At 41.5% G+C, this 13706-nt stretch overlaps 2 protein-coding genes across 2 annotated transcripts in view; one reads left to right on the top strand and one right to left on the bottom strand.

Moving 5' to 3' along the window:
- The window catches only part of GPR146 (G protein-coupled receptor 146), a 51211-nt gene extending 48542 nt beyond the window's left edge, over nt 1-2669 (bottom strand). The window contains exon 1 of the mRNA XM_030485126.1: nt 2084-2669. The gene's annotated coding sequence lies outside the window, so the exon portion shown is untranslated. The remainder of the gene's footprint in view (nt 1-2083) is intronic.
- A 1969-nt stretch (nt 2670-4638) lies between these two features.
- C4H7orf50 (chromosome 4 C7orf50 homolog) overlaps nt 4639-13706 on the top strand; it is a 32681-nt gene continuing 23613 nt past the window's right edge. The window contains exons 1-2 of the mRNA XM_030485135.1: nt 4639-5083; nt 9592-9767. Of these exons, the coding sequence (XP_030340995.1) occupies nt 5042-5083; nt 9592-9767 (218 nt within the window). The 5' untranslated portion in view covers nt 4639-5041. The remainder of the gene's footprint in view (nt 5084-9591; nt 9768-13706) is intronic.

Genomic DNA, 13706 nt, shown 5'->3' with positions numbered 1-13706 from the left:
ACTCAAAGGAGGAGTCTGAAGGACTGGGTTACTGTTTAGGGAATCTCCTTTAATAGCATTGGTGTGACTGAAACACTTTGACGAGCCTTGCCTTGGGTTATGACTGCCAGAATATCTGTGTTTGGTCAGAACTTCTGAACGGGAAAAGGCTTCTATGTTGTGTGTTTGAAAAGAACACATTCCATTGACAGTAGATGCTGTGGAAACTCAGACCCCTGAGCTTCTGAAAAATGCATTACTGAACAAAAATACCCTGCACTCTGCTTTAAAGATAATATTTACATTTCCTGCTGAGGGAGTAAGGGGAGGAATATCATTTGAGCTTGAGAATGTGGGTACAAGTGATCTGCATTGTCTAAGTCCCACCTAAGCTTTCCTTGTTTGAAATTTTAAGTAAAGACTTCAGTGAGTTCCTCTGCATAAGGATAAATTTAGCTCCAAGAGCAGTGCAAAACAGACTTGTTGATTGGTGTGGGAGTGATTGCTGTGATTCCTGAGCCATGAAGGTGCTGTCATTTCTGCAAAGCATCTGTGCAGGGGAGGCATGGAGCAGGTTTTGAAAAGGTGGATCATGGGTCTGTGGATATGCCCAAAACCTCATATGGGGCCGTATTCTGTTATGAATCATAACTTCACTTTTTATGTTGTGAATTATTGTTCTTTAATGACATTCTCAGCTATAATTTTGTGACTGTTTTGTGTGAAGAGTTCAAAACTGGACTGATAAAATCAGTGTAAAAACTTCTTACTATTTAAATCCTGCCTCAGCTATTTTTGTAGCTTGATCAGAACACTTCATGCGTTAAAAATGCTTCAACATCTGCAAAAAATAACAGTCCCTTATGGAGGTGTTCTCCAGGTCACTCTTCAAGTGTGTGGGTCATTGCCATTTCCATGTGATTTGAAAATCATAAAATCACCCTTAAAAGGCTGTGTTTTCTAAAGGAAGAGCAACATTGCACCTGCAGAAATACGTATGCACTTGCTGGACTAAATTCTTGCGTTCTGTCTGCTGGTACTGAAATGGAGGAGATGCTGGGAAGTCTCATCTTTAGCATCAGTCATCCAGACTGTGTACCCTGCGGGACTGGGATAATGAGGTGCTGAAACACTGAGTGGAAGTGGAGGCATCCAGTCCCTCCACAGCTCTCTCTGGCAGTGAGCATGTGTGCTCCTGTCAACATCTAATGGTGACCAGCATGGAGGGGGCAAGCATGGTTGCTCTTGCTCCACAGGCATCTATTCATTATCTGTTCTAGTGAATTCCTGCCACTGCTGGAAAAGAGATGCAGCTATCATAATTTCTGCTTGCCTTGCAAAAAGGCAGGCTTTGATTTCACCCTTCATGTCTCACGGAAATCTAGATAAACAATCTGAAGTTGGCTTAAAACTTGAGCAGAATGTTGTGATCTACAGCTGTGATTGTGTCTTTCCCATTTTGAGTAGGATATCTGTATAAGAACTGCATGCACAGGGTCATGTCAGAATATCACATGCTGGGTAATACTGTGTCAGTCATTCCTAAATAGTGTGCCAGAAATCCCCCTCGGCTGTTTTAACGAGTAATTTTTTGACAAAACAATCAGGCGAGCCCCCATGCATGCAAGTTGCTGCAATTCATGGTACAGATCAGCACATGGAGCTCGGTGCAAGTATGTACTGTATGTGGCTGCTATGGTGATTAAAATACATAAATAAAATAGATAAATATGGACCATATTAGAAATTCATTACTGGCACTCTCTCAGAGCGCAGTCAGCTCCAGCGTGTGGTGTCAGTCATGTTCCCTTGCTCTGAGCGAGCCCTCCTGGCCCCGGAGCGTGAGCTCCTGGAGGGGCTGGACTTGTTCTACCTTGTCAACTAGCAAATTTCAACGCAAAAATGGTAAACAAAGGGCTTTTGTGCATGTTTTATAGCTCAGTGAGGATTAGTGGCATGACATGTTTTCAGACGGGACAAGCTTAGTGTTAACATGCCTGAGGTTAACGAGGGAGGACATGGGGCAATCCGTAGAGGCAGGAGCAGAAAGGTCTCGCTCCAGTCTTGGATGCGGTACAGAGTCGGTAAAAGTGGTTCTGCTTACCTGGGTCAGTGTGTCGGTCACGTGTTCCCCAACGTTCCGGCTCCTTCAGGATGTGGATTGTGCCGACCTCAGGCGCTTGCTTGCAGCCCTTCCCGCAGCTTCAGAGGTCCCCTCCGCCGTGGTGGACATCCTAGCCTGTACATGGGCTCTGGCTGAATCAGATTCCTGCTTTTCTTCCCCCTCTCACCTTTTAGCATTCTCCGACCATAAAATCCATCCCTTTCCTGAAATGCAGAATGATGCACTTGTCCAGTGAAGTTTTTCCGGGCAGGATTCAAATTCCAAGAAAGCCTTTCATTTCCTTCGTGCCGGGGGGGAGAGCAAAGGTAGGGAGGCGAAGGAAAGCGCTCGCTTCCTTTAAATCCCCACCAGCGTCTTCCCAGCGCTGGAAGCAAAGTAGCTTGTCATGGTGATCTTCAGAGTCTAACTTTAGGGGGGAGGGAGAAAGTGGAAAGCAAACTGAATGCTGTAGTGGAGATTTCTCTCTTCCCCCACTGGGCCCCTTGCCGACTGTTTTTATTGATTTCAATCACTGGAGGCTAGCTGGCTCTCAGAAGAAACACTGTGTAATGTGTTCTTTCCTGGCTTTCATTAAAGAAACTCAATGCAGTGCGGTCACGCTGCCGAGCTCGCCTGGCAACCTGCCTACACCCTGTGGTACCTCTTTCATTGGAGGAGATCGAGCTCGTGGTTTGGGGTTGTTTTATTTTTTATTTATTTTTTTTTTTTTATGTAATTCTCCAGCAAGGATTTCAGAACAGCCTACGCTCTGCTCCTGCCTCCTCTCACAGCCCAAAGCCTGTTTCAGCTTCAGAAGAAATCATCAGCACCCCTAAAGGAGACGACTTTGGTGGTGATGAAAACACCGAGTGCTGCGACAGCCTCGTGCTCCTTCTATTAAAATTCCTCTGCGTGTGTTTCTGGGGACGGGTTAAAAGGGCTGTATGTGAGCCACAGGGATGTGGATACCAATGATTTCCAAGGGGTTTCCTTTTTTTAATTCCATCTTCTCCCGATTGGTGAACATGGTTTAATTAATGGGAAGAGAGTAAGCAAAAATCCTCCAACAAATATGTGAGAATTCCTGGCAGGGCTGTAGTTGCAAATGAAGCAAAACTGCATTCCCCGAGCCTGCAGTCGTGGTGGTGTCTTAAATATTTCTGTTGTGTTCAGGACTGTGATACTGGGGGAGAAAAATGAGAAATAAAATACAATACTAATTGATGCCTTAGATCATAATCTACTACCGTATGTATTTTATAGGAGCAAGCAATCTATAAAGTGGAATTCAAGAGGCTAGGTTCTGTGAATCATGGTGTTCTGTGTGCTTATAAAGGCTTTCATTTAATTTAGTAAATTGTTCAATTTCTTCTTATGCAGCAGTTTCTAATGATAACACTTTATGTGCTCTTCAGAATTGGCTATAAATCTGTGAAACATGTAAAGATCACATAGTTGTGAATTAAGCCAGGTTTCAAGCTAATAAAGGTGCAGCTATTCTTAATTACAGCTGCAGATTTTGGATGCTACCTGATCACTTGCGCTTGTGAGGTACCATGGCTGTGTCCACAAGGATGCTTAAAAACCCCTGGCATTTACACAGCCACTAAAAGAACACTTTCCTGGATCAGAAAGATAAAAAGCCTGTTCTTATTTAAATCTGGCTTCCTGCAGAACTTGTTTGAGGCTTTTCTGCCCAGGTTGCACCTACAGAAACCTTTCCAAATCAATATAATGTAAGTAATTCCCAGTGGTTTTGTTGTAGGGAGTTGAGATTCTAAAACCACCTAACTTTTATGGGAAAAAAAAAATAATCTGTTTTTCTTTGAGCAATGTATAATTTTTCCAAAATCATCTTCTGTGAGTGCTACAGACGCGAGATGAGGGGGTTCTTCCAGAAATGTTACTTTTCATTCAAAACATGCTTTTGGCATGCTAATGAAATTTCATCTGCCCTCTTTCATCATACTTCTTCTTTTCATAAGGTGCTAAATGATAGAAAATAGTTATTTAAAATCAATATGGCCGTGAACTATTTTATGCAAATTCTATAGCTGTAGTCGTAGCACAGTTCTTTGGCAAGCCTCAGATAGTAAATCATTTGTCAATCTTTCTTTTATGAACCTTGCATCTAAGGGTTTGCCAGCCTTTCTTCTTTGTAGGTTTTGAACAGTGTTTGTAGATTCCGCTTTTTGTTTTTAAGCTGGCAGATGGCCAGTTATTTATCTGGGATCAAATGTATTGTGTAAGACAGAAACAGGACGTTTTGCATGCTGATAGCCTGCACGGGGCATATTTGGGGCAAAAGGCTATTTGTGAGCAGAAGCCATTATGCGATGGGTTGGTAGCTCCACGTCAGCTCTTGGTCAGTGAACAAAGCCTCTTTTGACATTTCTCTGTATTAAAAGTTATGAAATAACATGAACTTAATGAACAAACAAGGCAATACAGTGCTCCTACTATGAAATAATCCTTATCATCCATTTTCACATCTTTCTCCTTGGAGTTCAAAAATTTGATGCTCTTTTCATACATTTGTCACTGTTAGTCAAGTTATAATTTATTCCTCTGAATTTCTAATGTTGCCTGCTTTGCTGTTGTACAGACTTGTGTTGCTGTGCTGGTAGAAAAGAATACGAGTCTATTGGCTTTTGGAGGAGCTGGATTCACTGGTACTAATAAGTAGTAAATTTGGTGTTGTGGCTTGGTCTGTGGTTACTGCTGTAGGTTTGGCAGTGAAGCTGAACCCCTGAGCAGGCGGAAAGCTCAGACAGACCTACACAGACGAATCCCAAAGGCAAATTTGTAATAAATGAGTATTCAGTTCATTGTGGGATTTCTTCAGAGTTTCTGAATCTGTCAAGTTTATTCTTTGCTGGCAGCAGGCAACTGGGGATGCAAATGTAGGAGTCTTTGAAACAGTGACGAGCAAGGAGAAGGAACAGAAGTCTTTAGAAGATGTCTTCAGTTCTACTCAAGTATGGAGCCAAGGACCTTTGGGTAACTATGAATGTGGAAACAAATTAAAAAATGCACTTACTGCTCTGCTGAAACATAATACAATTAGTGTGCTGTTAATACCATCTTGGTATTAGGTTACCCACCTATTGCGGTTTATAGTCCTCTGGCACTAAAAGCTTTTATGCAGATGCAGTCTCTGAAAAACTTCATCTGTTTGGTTTTGACACTTTTGCAGAAAAAGGGGTCAGATAGCTGCAAGAAATCCTGTCTTGGGGGCATCTTTCTGCCAGTTTCTCTTGCAGTTATAGTTATTTTTCTCTGTTCTGAATTGCTTAGCAGCACTGCTTTACACTATTAAATGCTTCAGTTTGAGATGGCTCCCCTTTTATTATGGGTAAGCTCATTTCTAAAGATCACCTACAAAATGTTTTAAATTTGTGCAATATTTCCAGATTACAAAGAATAATGGAAAGCTTTAACTGCTGTCTAAAACTGCCACAGCTGAAGCCTCCAAGTATTTTTAGTTGATGTCTTAGGCTATTTACAGTATATTACTATGTTTACACAAAATTCAGAAATTTAGAGACTGGCATTGGTGAAGGGCACTGTGTTGGCAGTCACAGCTCTCTGCATGCAGATGGACATGGTATAGTATGAGCTTTGGGATGTCTGAGCTGACATCTCCGTACCCTTGCAAAGATGATACGGGTTTTTATAAGCATAGGTGTTAAAGATTTGAGGGTCTGTCTTTTACTCACAATATGGCATCCAGTGGCAATACCCCTTTTAGCACCTTTTCAGGGCTTCTGGAAAGTTTCCAAGTGGAAGACTCCCACCTCCTTAATCACAAGAGAACACTGGCTCTCCTCTGAATGTCATTCATTCAAGTGTGCTGACCTAGCCTGACCTTGTTTAGATTGAGATCTAATGAGCCCACAATCCAAGGTGGTGTGGTAGCTCTCAGCAGGTTTTGCAAATAAGCAAGTGGTGTGTTTTTCTGGATGCATGTGGTTTAAATTTATCACATCAATAAACAAGTGTCTCACACGCTCAAATACGGACTTTACAATGTTGTAGTTCAGACTAAATTGTGGCACTACAAATTGTGATGTCACTTTATAAATATAGAAGGAGACAACGTGGAATATTTATGACCTCAAAACAATGAAGTGCTGTTGGTTGGGGGGTTTTATTTAAATGACATAATACATAAACTCTTAATCCAAATGGCTCACAAACTTTGGGCATATCTTTCAGAAAGAACAGTCACACTAATGGTTCAGGGAAAGCAAACCTAAAAAATAAGGCTGTTGATTTAAAGAAAGGAGAGATGCATCAGCAGAGTATTGTAACAGAGATCACCCAAGCTAAAATAAATACAACTGGGCTTTAAATTCCAGTGAAAGGTTTGGTTTTGTTTTCTTTTGAGTCCCAGGTTTTGGGGAAGGTTGGTTTTGGTTGTGTTGGTTTTTCTGTATGAATTGTTATAAAACTACCCTCAGCTTCAGTGGAGAATGTACCACCAAATGTAGGTGGTTTATGAAGCGCATAAAAATTGAGGTTTTCAGATAAAAAAATCAGTCAAGTACAGACTGTGGTGTGTACCGCTAGATTAATCAAGTCAACATGGATGGATAAAAGTATAGCTGCAACTAGAAAAGCTGTTTGAGCTGTAAGGTTGCGAGCGCTTTCACAGTATGTGTGCTGGGAGTCCCAAACAGAAGCCTGATGAATCCGATTTTCCTTGGATGGTGCTGTGGGCCAGCAGAAGGTACCTCCAGCTGTAAATCCTGACTCTTTCGTGCCCAGGACAGCACCAGCCCCACAGGGAGAACAATTCTCTTGTTTCAGACAGCCCACGGTGCATCCACTGCGATGCTGGAAACAAACGTTGTTAGGGCTCGGTATTTATGTTGGGACCTACAGGGAGGGAGCAACTTGTTTTGTTTTTAATGGAGCGGTCAGCGAGAGGGATAAAAAGCTTTTTGATAATGCCAGGAATGTGGGGGGGAAGGGATGGTACAGAGATACGCATTTACTGTAAGTATGAAGAAGCAGAGGCCTCTTTATCAGGCCAGCTCTAATGATGTGCCACAGTCACTTTATTTGAAAGCTTCGTGGCTCGCAGAAAAGTAAACAAATTCATTACATGATTTTTAAAGGAAGATTAACCATAGTGTGTCGTCTGTTGGACAGCTGCTGCAGTCATCTTTTACAAACACTTTATAAATGACCACCCTCAGTGTTTGCCTGGGCTTTGTGCGGCTGGGTTGTTATTTCAGTAAGTACCAGGGTGGCTTTTCAACTGAAAACGTTGTTTCCTGTATAACAATTACGTACCTACCTTCACCCTAAATATTATTCTATTCTCAGCATGAGTTAGAAAATGTCTTCTATGTAAATGCAACATATGTTGCTTTTTCGCATGTGTTTGCACAGGAATGCTGGCTTTTCCATGAAAGTAGCTTGAAAGTATTTTAAACAAAAAAACCCCAACCTAAATTCTCTTTACTGTCCCACTTCTGGTTATTCTAATTTCTGCTTTATTGCCCTTTTTTGATCTTTGAAAACAGAAAAGTTGAAAAGATGAGTCAGAGTCAAGTTAGACAATACATGAATTGACACTGAACAAATACTAGTCCTCAGCAGGTGTCTTTGTGTTCAGGTATTGCCTTGTTTAACTATCCTCTGCTTGAACATCAGCAAGAATACTGTTAAGACCAACATGTCAGGTTTTTCATTTGGAAGCACTCAACTAACACAAATTAATACAACACTAAAGATTTTTTATTTATAAAGTGGTTTTAACCAACCTTTCCATAAAGCAGTTGATCTTGTGCATTCAGGTTTCAGTTATGGGTTCCTCAAACAAGTGAGGAGGGAGCAGGGAGAGAAGGAAGAACGTTTCTTTCCCATTCAGTTTGGCCTCCGTGGGTTTCCAAAGCTCTAGCAGAGGTCCTTACCTGGCAAGTATGATGCTACAGTAAAGTTGCTGGATCTGAACCAAGTCCATTCTGTGAACATAATTACTGTTCTTGGAAGCGGCGGTTAAATTCCTTTATCTTCCCCGATCTTGAGATGTGAGATGCAAACACAGCTGCTGTAGGCCTGGGTAACTCCTCCGGACTGCCTCACTTGTCTCTGTATACTCCACCTTCATCAGTTTATAGCTGAAGTGTCCAAGGGACATGCAGATTTGGCAGAAATACCAGAAAATTTATTTTGAGCAGAAGAATCATGGATTTAAATAACAAGCGCTCACATGCAATCTCCCATTTTTCTGTCCTTGTCAGATAGTAGTCTGCTTCAGAGTCTATTCGTGTGCAGCTAAGGTAGACATTTCCTGGGCCACCTTACATTCATGCCATTTCCACTGCTGTCAGTGGGTAGTTTTCTCTACCCAGAGATCCCATGTTATAAATATAGCGGGCAGCAAGGAAGCTGTCACTTGCTCAGGTTGTCTTACTGAACCTGGTACAACTGTTGCTGAGCAAATGGATTAATTAATGAAGTCATTCACAAATCATTACAGTCCTTGTGTGTACCTTTAGACTGCATTTTATGGCACTGCCTGATCATAGAATCATAGAATCGTAAGGGTTGGAAAGGACCTTAAGATCATCTAGTTCCAACCCCCCTGCCATGGGCAGGGACACCTTGCCCTAAACCACGTGGTCCAAGGCTCTGTCCGACCTGGCCTTGAACACTGCCAGGGATGGAGCATCCACAACCTCCCTGGGCAACCCATTCCAGTGCTTCACCACCCTCACTGTAAAGAACTTCTTCCTTATATCTAATCTAAACTTCCCCTGTTTAAGTTTGAACCCATTACCCCTTGTCCTACCACTACAGTCCCTAAGGAAGAGTCCCTCCCCAGCATCCTTATAGACCCCCTTCAGATACTGGAAGGCTGCTATGAGGTCTCCACGCAGCCTTCTCTTCTCCAGGCTGAAATGGAGGTCACTGAGAAGCAGCAGTTCCTTAAACCGTATGAAGGTATCAAAGTTTTATTTGGGGCTCTGTGAGATCTGTAACTATCATATAAGCTAAGAACTAGCACCACCAATCTTGTGCTTAGAAATATCTAAAAGCAAGACCAATACAGTGTAAGAGTCTTGTTTGCAGAATTCCATTCTTCTTTGGTTGCTCAGTTGCTACTGGGAGGTTGCACGGAAGAGGTGGCTTCATAGTGTCCAAATCTCTCCTGCTTCCCGAGGTACACAGGGGTTTGCACAACAAATTTTAGATATGTTTAATATATAGCTAGAAGGTGCTCAGGTTACTGTACTGCTGAGAACAGTAGAGTCATCTGGAGTGGGCAGTTCTATAGATTCCTTCAAGTGCAATATTTACAGTGCTGTGAATTGAGCAGAGTAGAGAGGTGATGGAAGTATAGTAAGCAGTAAAATTACAAAGCTTGAAGCTTCTGGTTTTAAGTATTACCGGTATCCTTCCGTTGTGTATGCAAAATATGCATAATTGCTTTTATGCATATTTTGTTTGCTTTTCTATAGAAATATTAATACTTGATTAAAATGTTATTTCAGGCAACAGAAGAAGAGGAAGAACTTACTGCAGAGGAAAGGAGGAAACTGGAAAGAAAACTAAAAAAGGAGCGCAAGAAGAAGGAAAAGCAGCTGATGAGGGAAGCTGGAATCTCTACTAAAAAGGTGGAGCCCAAAAAGCAGTCAGGATCTGAGCTGGCTCTGGCCTATTTAACCAGGTAGGACTAGTAGAACCACTGCAGGTGCTCCCAACAGGAGTAAGCTGTAAACTGTGCCAGAAATCCAGAACAAGCTGGACCAAGTAATAACACATTAAAGGAAATTGCTGCAGTTAAGAACTAAGTTAATGTTTCATCTCAGTTGACACCCAAGCATACAGTTGATCACCCCTTTGCATTTGTATCACAGAAACAACTGAGAGATGTTAAGTATGGTGCAAACGTTTTATAGAGGAAGACAGCTCCTGTCTTTCTGATCTTGTAGCTGTTATAAATACCACTGGGTTAGCTGCACTTATGAAGATGAAAGGCACGTTGCAGAAAAGATTGCATTGAGGAAATTAGTTCTGTTTCTGGAGTGCACTGTTCTAAGCAAAGGAGTTCCAGTTGTTCTCTTTATATAAGCAAATTGCATGAAGTGGTTAAGCATTACAGTCTGAATTTAACCACCTGCACCATGTTTGGATATTTGCAAATTAAAATGGGATTATGCTACTATTTTAAAGTTAACAGTGTACAATGCCTTATTTTTGCATACCAAAGTACACATCAAGTGTAGTGGCTGATTTCAGATCAGAAGCAATTACTTCATCTAGTTAGTGCACTTATTTAGAATACTCAATATTCCAACATAAAGCAAAGCCTATGGTTTAACTACAGCAGAGCATTCCTAGTACCCTACAGACAGTAAGAGGTCATGTATAAACAGGACAATAGTGCTTATTTTTTTCCAAACTGCAAAATATGCCCTGTCTGTAAGACCTCCTGAAGGCTGGCATGTTACAAATAGTGGGTTACCATGTGAATTGATTCCAGGGTTGTATCTCTGGCCATGCTCAAAACTGAAGCATCCAGACTGTCTGAATTGCTACTTACCACTCTCAGTGGGGAGGGAGGAAATTAATTGCATTCCAGGCAGAGGGACACGTGCATTTTTGTTGCATAACCCACAGCATGCAGTGATAGCAAAATGACAATAATATTTTCGATCTGGAAAACAGCTGGAGTAGTTCACCACAGGTTTGAACTGCAAACAGATTGACAGTTGGCTTTGAACCATCTGCTCGGACTATGCTCTGGTATGTGTGCTAGTAACTGGCGGATCTCTAGATTACAGATTTCAGGTTTGGAAAGCAAAGGAACAAGCTGTGGGGTTTTGCTTGATATTCCACTGTTATCTGTATGGACTTTTCACCTTGTTAGATGAGAGTATATGAAACTCTAATTGAACTAATATTTGAACCAATTTAACCCCAGAGTTTCACTTAACCTGTACCAAATGACCTTGAAATAGTAAACCTGCTGTGTCATTTGGGCTTGTAATACACCGTTCAAGGACTATATGTACAGCAATAGGTTGTGAGGGATTGTTTCAGCAACAGACACTTTGAATTTTGTAGACCTAACAGGGCAGTCATAAGATGCTGACCTGCCAAGCAAACATAACCATAGGCTCTGTTCTAGCCCAAAATGTGCTGAGCCCATCTTGCACTATTGCAGATTACAGAAAAACAGCTTAATCCTTTTACCTCAGATGTTTTTTCAACTCAGCAAGACTGAGAAAAGAAACAACTGGATTTAAAGTAATGAGAGAAGTAATGTATTAGCAGGGGAAGAGAAACTAAAATCCAGGCTCTGAAAGTCCATTGCAAAACCCCCAGCAACTTTAGTGGGTCAAGGGTTTCAGTCTACATGTTTTTGTAGGGATACAGGCATGAATAATATGTGGGAGGATAAATTAATCTTATAGATGAAGAGATGAATATAATTGGAAGTAAACAAAAGGGTGCTGTGGATTTCTGTTTTGCCCCACCTACAATAAAAATCCTTACATGACGTAAGGGTTGCTAAGTGAAGTGGCATCTTCATTCCCTGATGACATGTGAATCTCCAGTAGGACAGGTGGAACTTGAAGTACCATATGATGACTGAAAATATCCTTTTTATTTATTAAGAGACTGTTTGCTGTATGAGAGTACAACTGTATGAGGTGTTAGCCTATGACAGGAAAAGATTGGATTTGTTTTAGTGAAATTTGCTTTGATAACTTTAAAAGGAAAATGTTAGAAAGCATTCAGTGAAAGACTTTTTCTTTTGTTACACATTTGGGCTTTTGACTTTTGCAGGAGAAAATGAAACTTATTTTGTAGGCCGTACGCATATTTAGAAGTAGTAGTTACCTAAGAATGCAGATTCATCTTTTCTGGTATGTGGAATTCTTCACCAGGAGAATAAATTTCTGTTTCAAGCAGTAAGGTCAGGGAGAATTAGCAAGATTTTAATTGGAGGAAATAAAACATAGCTAATAAAAGGGGGAGTGTCCTGTGCTTAGAAGGCTCTGCTTCTGTAATAGGTTTTAATGTTCCATTTAAAAAATGAAGTGGGAGTAGCAGGCAGCCCACAGGCAGCACTTCTCTCTTCACTGAGACACAAGGTGACTGTCAGAAAGATGTGCCTCATCTTTTAAGTTGAGAGGAGTTAGTGAAGAGAGCATTAATGGGAGGGAGTAAGGCATGCAGCGTGTGGGGGGCAGGACCACTAATTGCGTACTGCCCTTTCTGATGGCTTTAGGACCAGCACTGCAGCAACAGGGCTGGGTTCAGAGTGATGCTTCTCACGAAGAGCAGCGCTAGACCAAAGCATGTGGCTGTCTTCGGTAGCGCTGCGATGTGTGCCCCTCTTGGGGGTCTTTGTAAACCTCCCTGCTGCTGGGCACAGTGTGCTACAGGCTGGCCAGTTCTTCCAGTTTTCCAGGTTTGTTATTTGAGTCTGAAAACAAATAATCCTTCATTATTTGCTGGCCTCCAGAGAGGTCAAATTATCATTTTATTGGAGGCCCATCCTAGCCATTGAGAGAGGCTTTTTTCCCCATTTGTGTGAGATGGCTACATGCAACAGCAGCTGATGCCACTAGCAAACTGCAGCCCCCAGCCAGACCTAAGGGTGCTGAAGGGTCTCCCCATTGAGCTGGGTGACATTGATAGACCAGGCTTTTCAGCTGATTTCTCATTTGAATTAGACCAGGACGAACATGAACCAGGTTTTGCACTCCTGATGGAGGAGAAGCAGCCAAATGGCTCCTGTTGTTTTCCTCTTTTGTTTTCTGTTGACCTGTGGGAAAAGGAAAAGGGGAGAAAAAAATGTCTTTGCTTCACCAATTTTTATCTCCCCTTTTTCCTTGATGAGATAAGCTCAGGCAGTTTCCCAATGCAGTTCTGTCTAACGCAGCAATTGTGGCATGCCTGTGGAAATAGAAGAAAGTCTACTGCAGTCAGATTCTTCAGCTGGCTGGGGAGCAGAGAGAAAGATCTGAAGATATACAGAAGATTAAAAATAGGGAGCTAAAGTGAAGCAGAAAGGTTATAAAACTATAAGAAGGAAAAAAGAAAATGTGGAATAATGAAAAAATCCAGAGTGGCGTTGAACAGAAGAGGGAAAACCTGTAAAATCACTGCATAGGAATAGGGAAAAGCAGGACTGAGAAAGTATGAGTGGTTGAATAAACTGCACAAGTCTCTTTCTTTTAATGATGACATGCCTTTTTTCTTTATGATGTTAAGTGGTGATTCAGGTTTAAAGCCAAGATTAGAATGTCTCATTACTATGATTCTTGGAAAATATAAAATAAAAATTCATCTTTTTCTGAGCACTAAGTGCCTTCAAGTGAAAAGATGTTGCAATTCATGAAAATGGTAATTAGACTTAATTATAACCTAACTGACCTTCTGTGGTGTTAAAATGTTGGCAGAACTTGTTTGTCTTGGCAAGCCTTTCTCTCCTGGAATGCTTCTGTTCTTGCGTTTGGCTTAGAAAGTTCATTGCTCTATGGATCTGCACATATGGTTTTCTCCATCACCCATCAAAGGCATAGACAGAGATCTGAAAAGATGTCACTGGAAGTATGTGGAATTACAAGATTGATATCAACCAAGGTAGAAG

Source organism: Strigops habroptila, chromosome 4 (genome assembly GCF_004027225.2).
Source record: "Strigops habroptila isolate Jane chromosome 4, bStrHab1.2.pri, whole genome shotgun sequence".
In the NCBI taxonomy this organism is placed as follows: domain Eukaryota; kingdom Metazoa; phylum Chordata; class Aves; order Psittaciformes; family Psittacidae; genus Strigops; species Strigops habroptila.
This window is presented reverse-complemented; position numbering and strand designations above follow the sequence as displayed.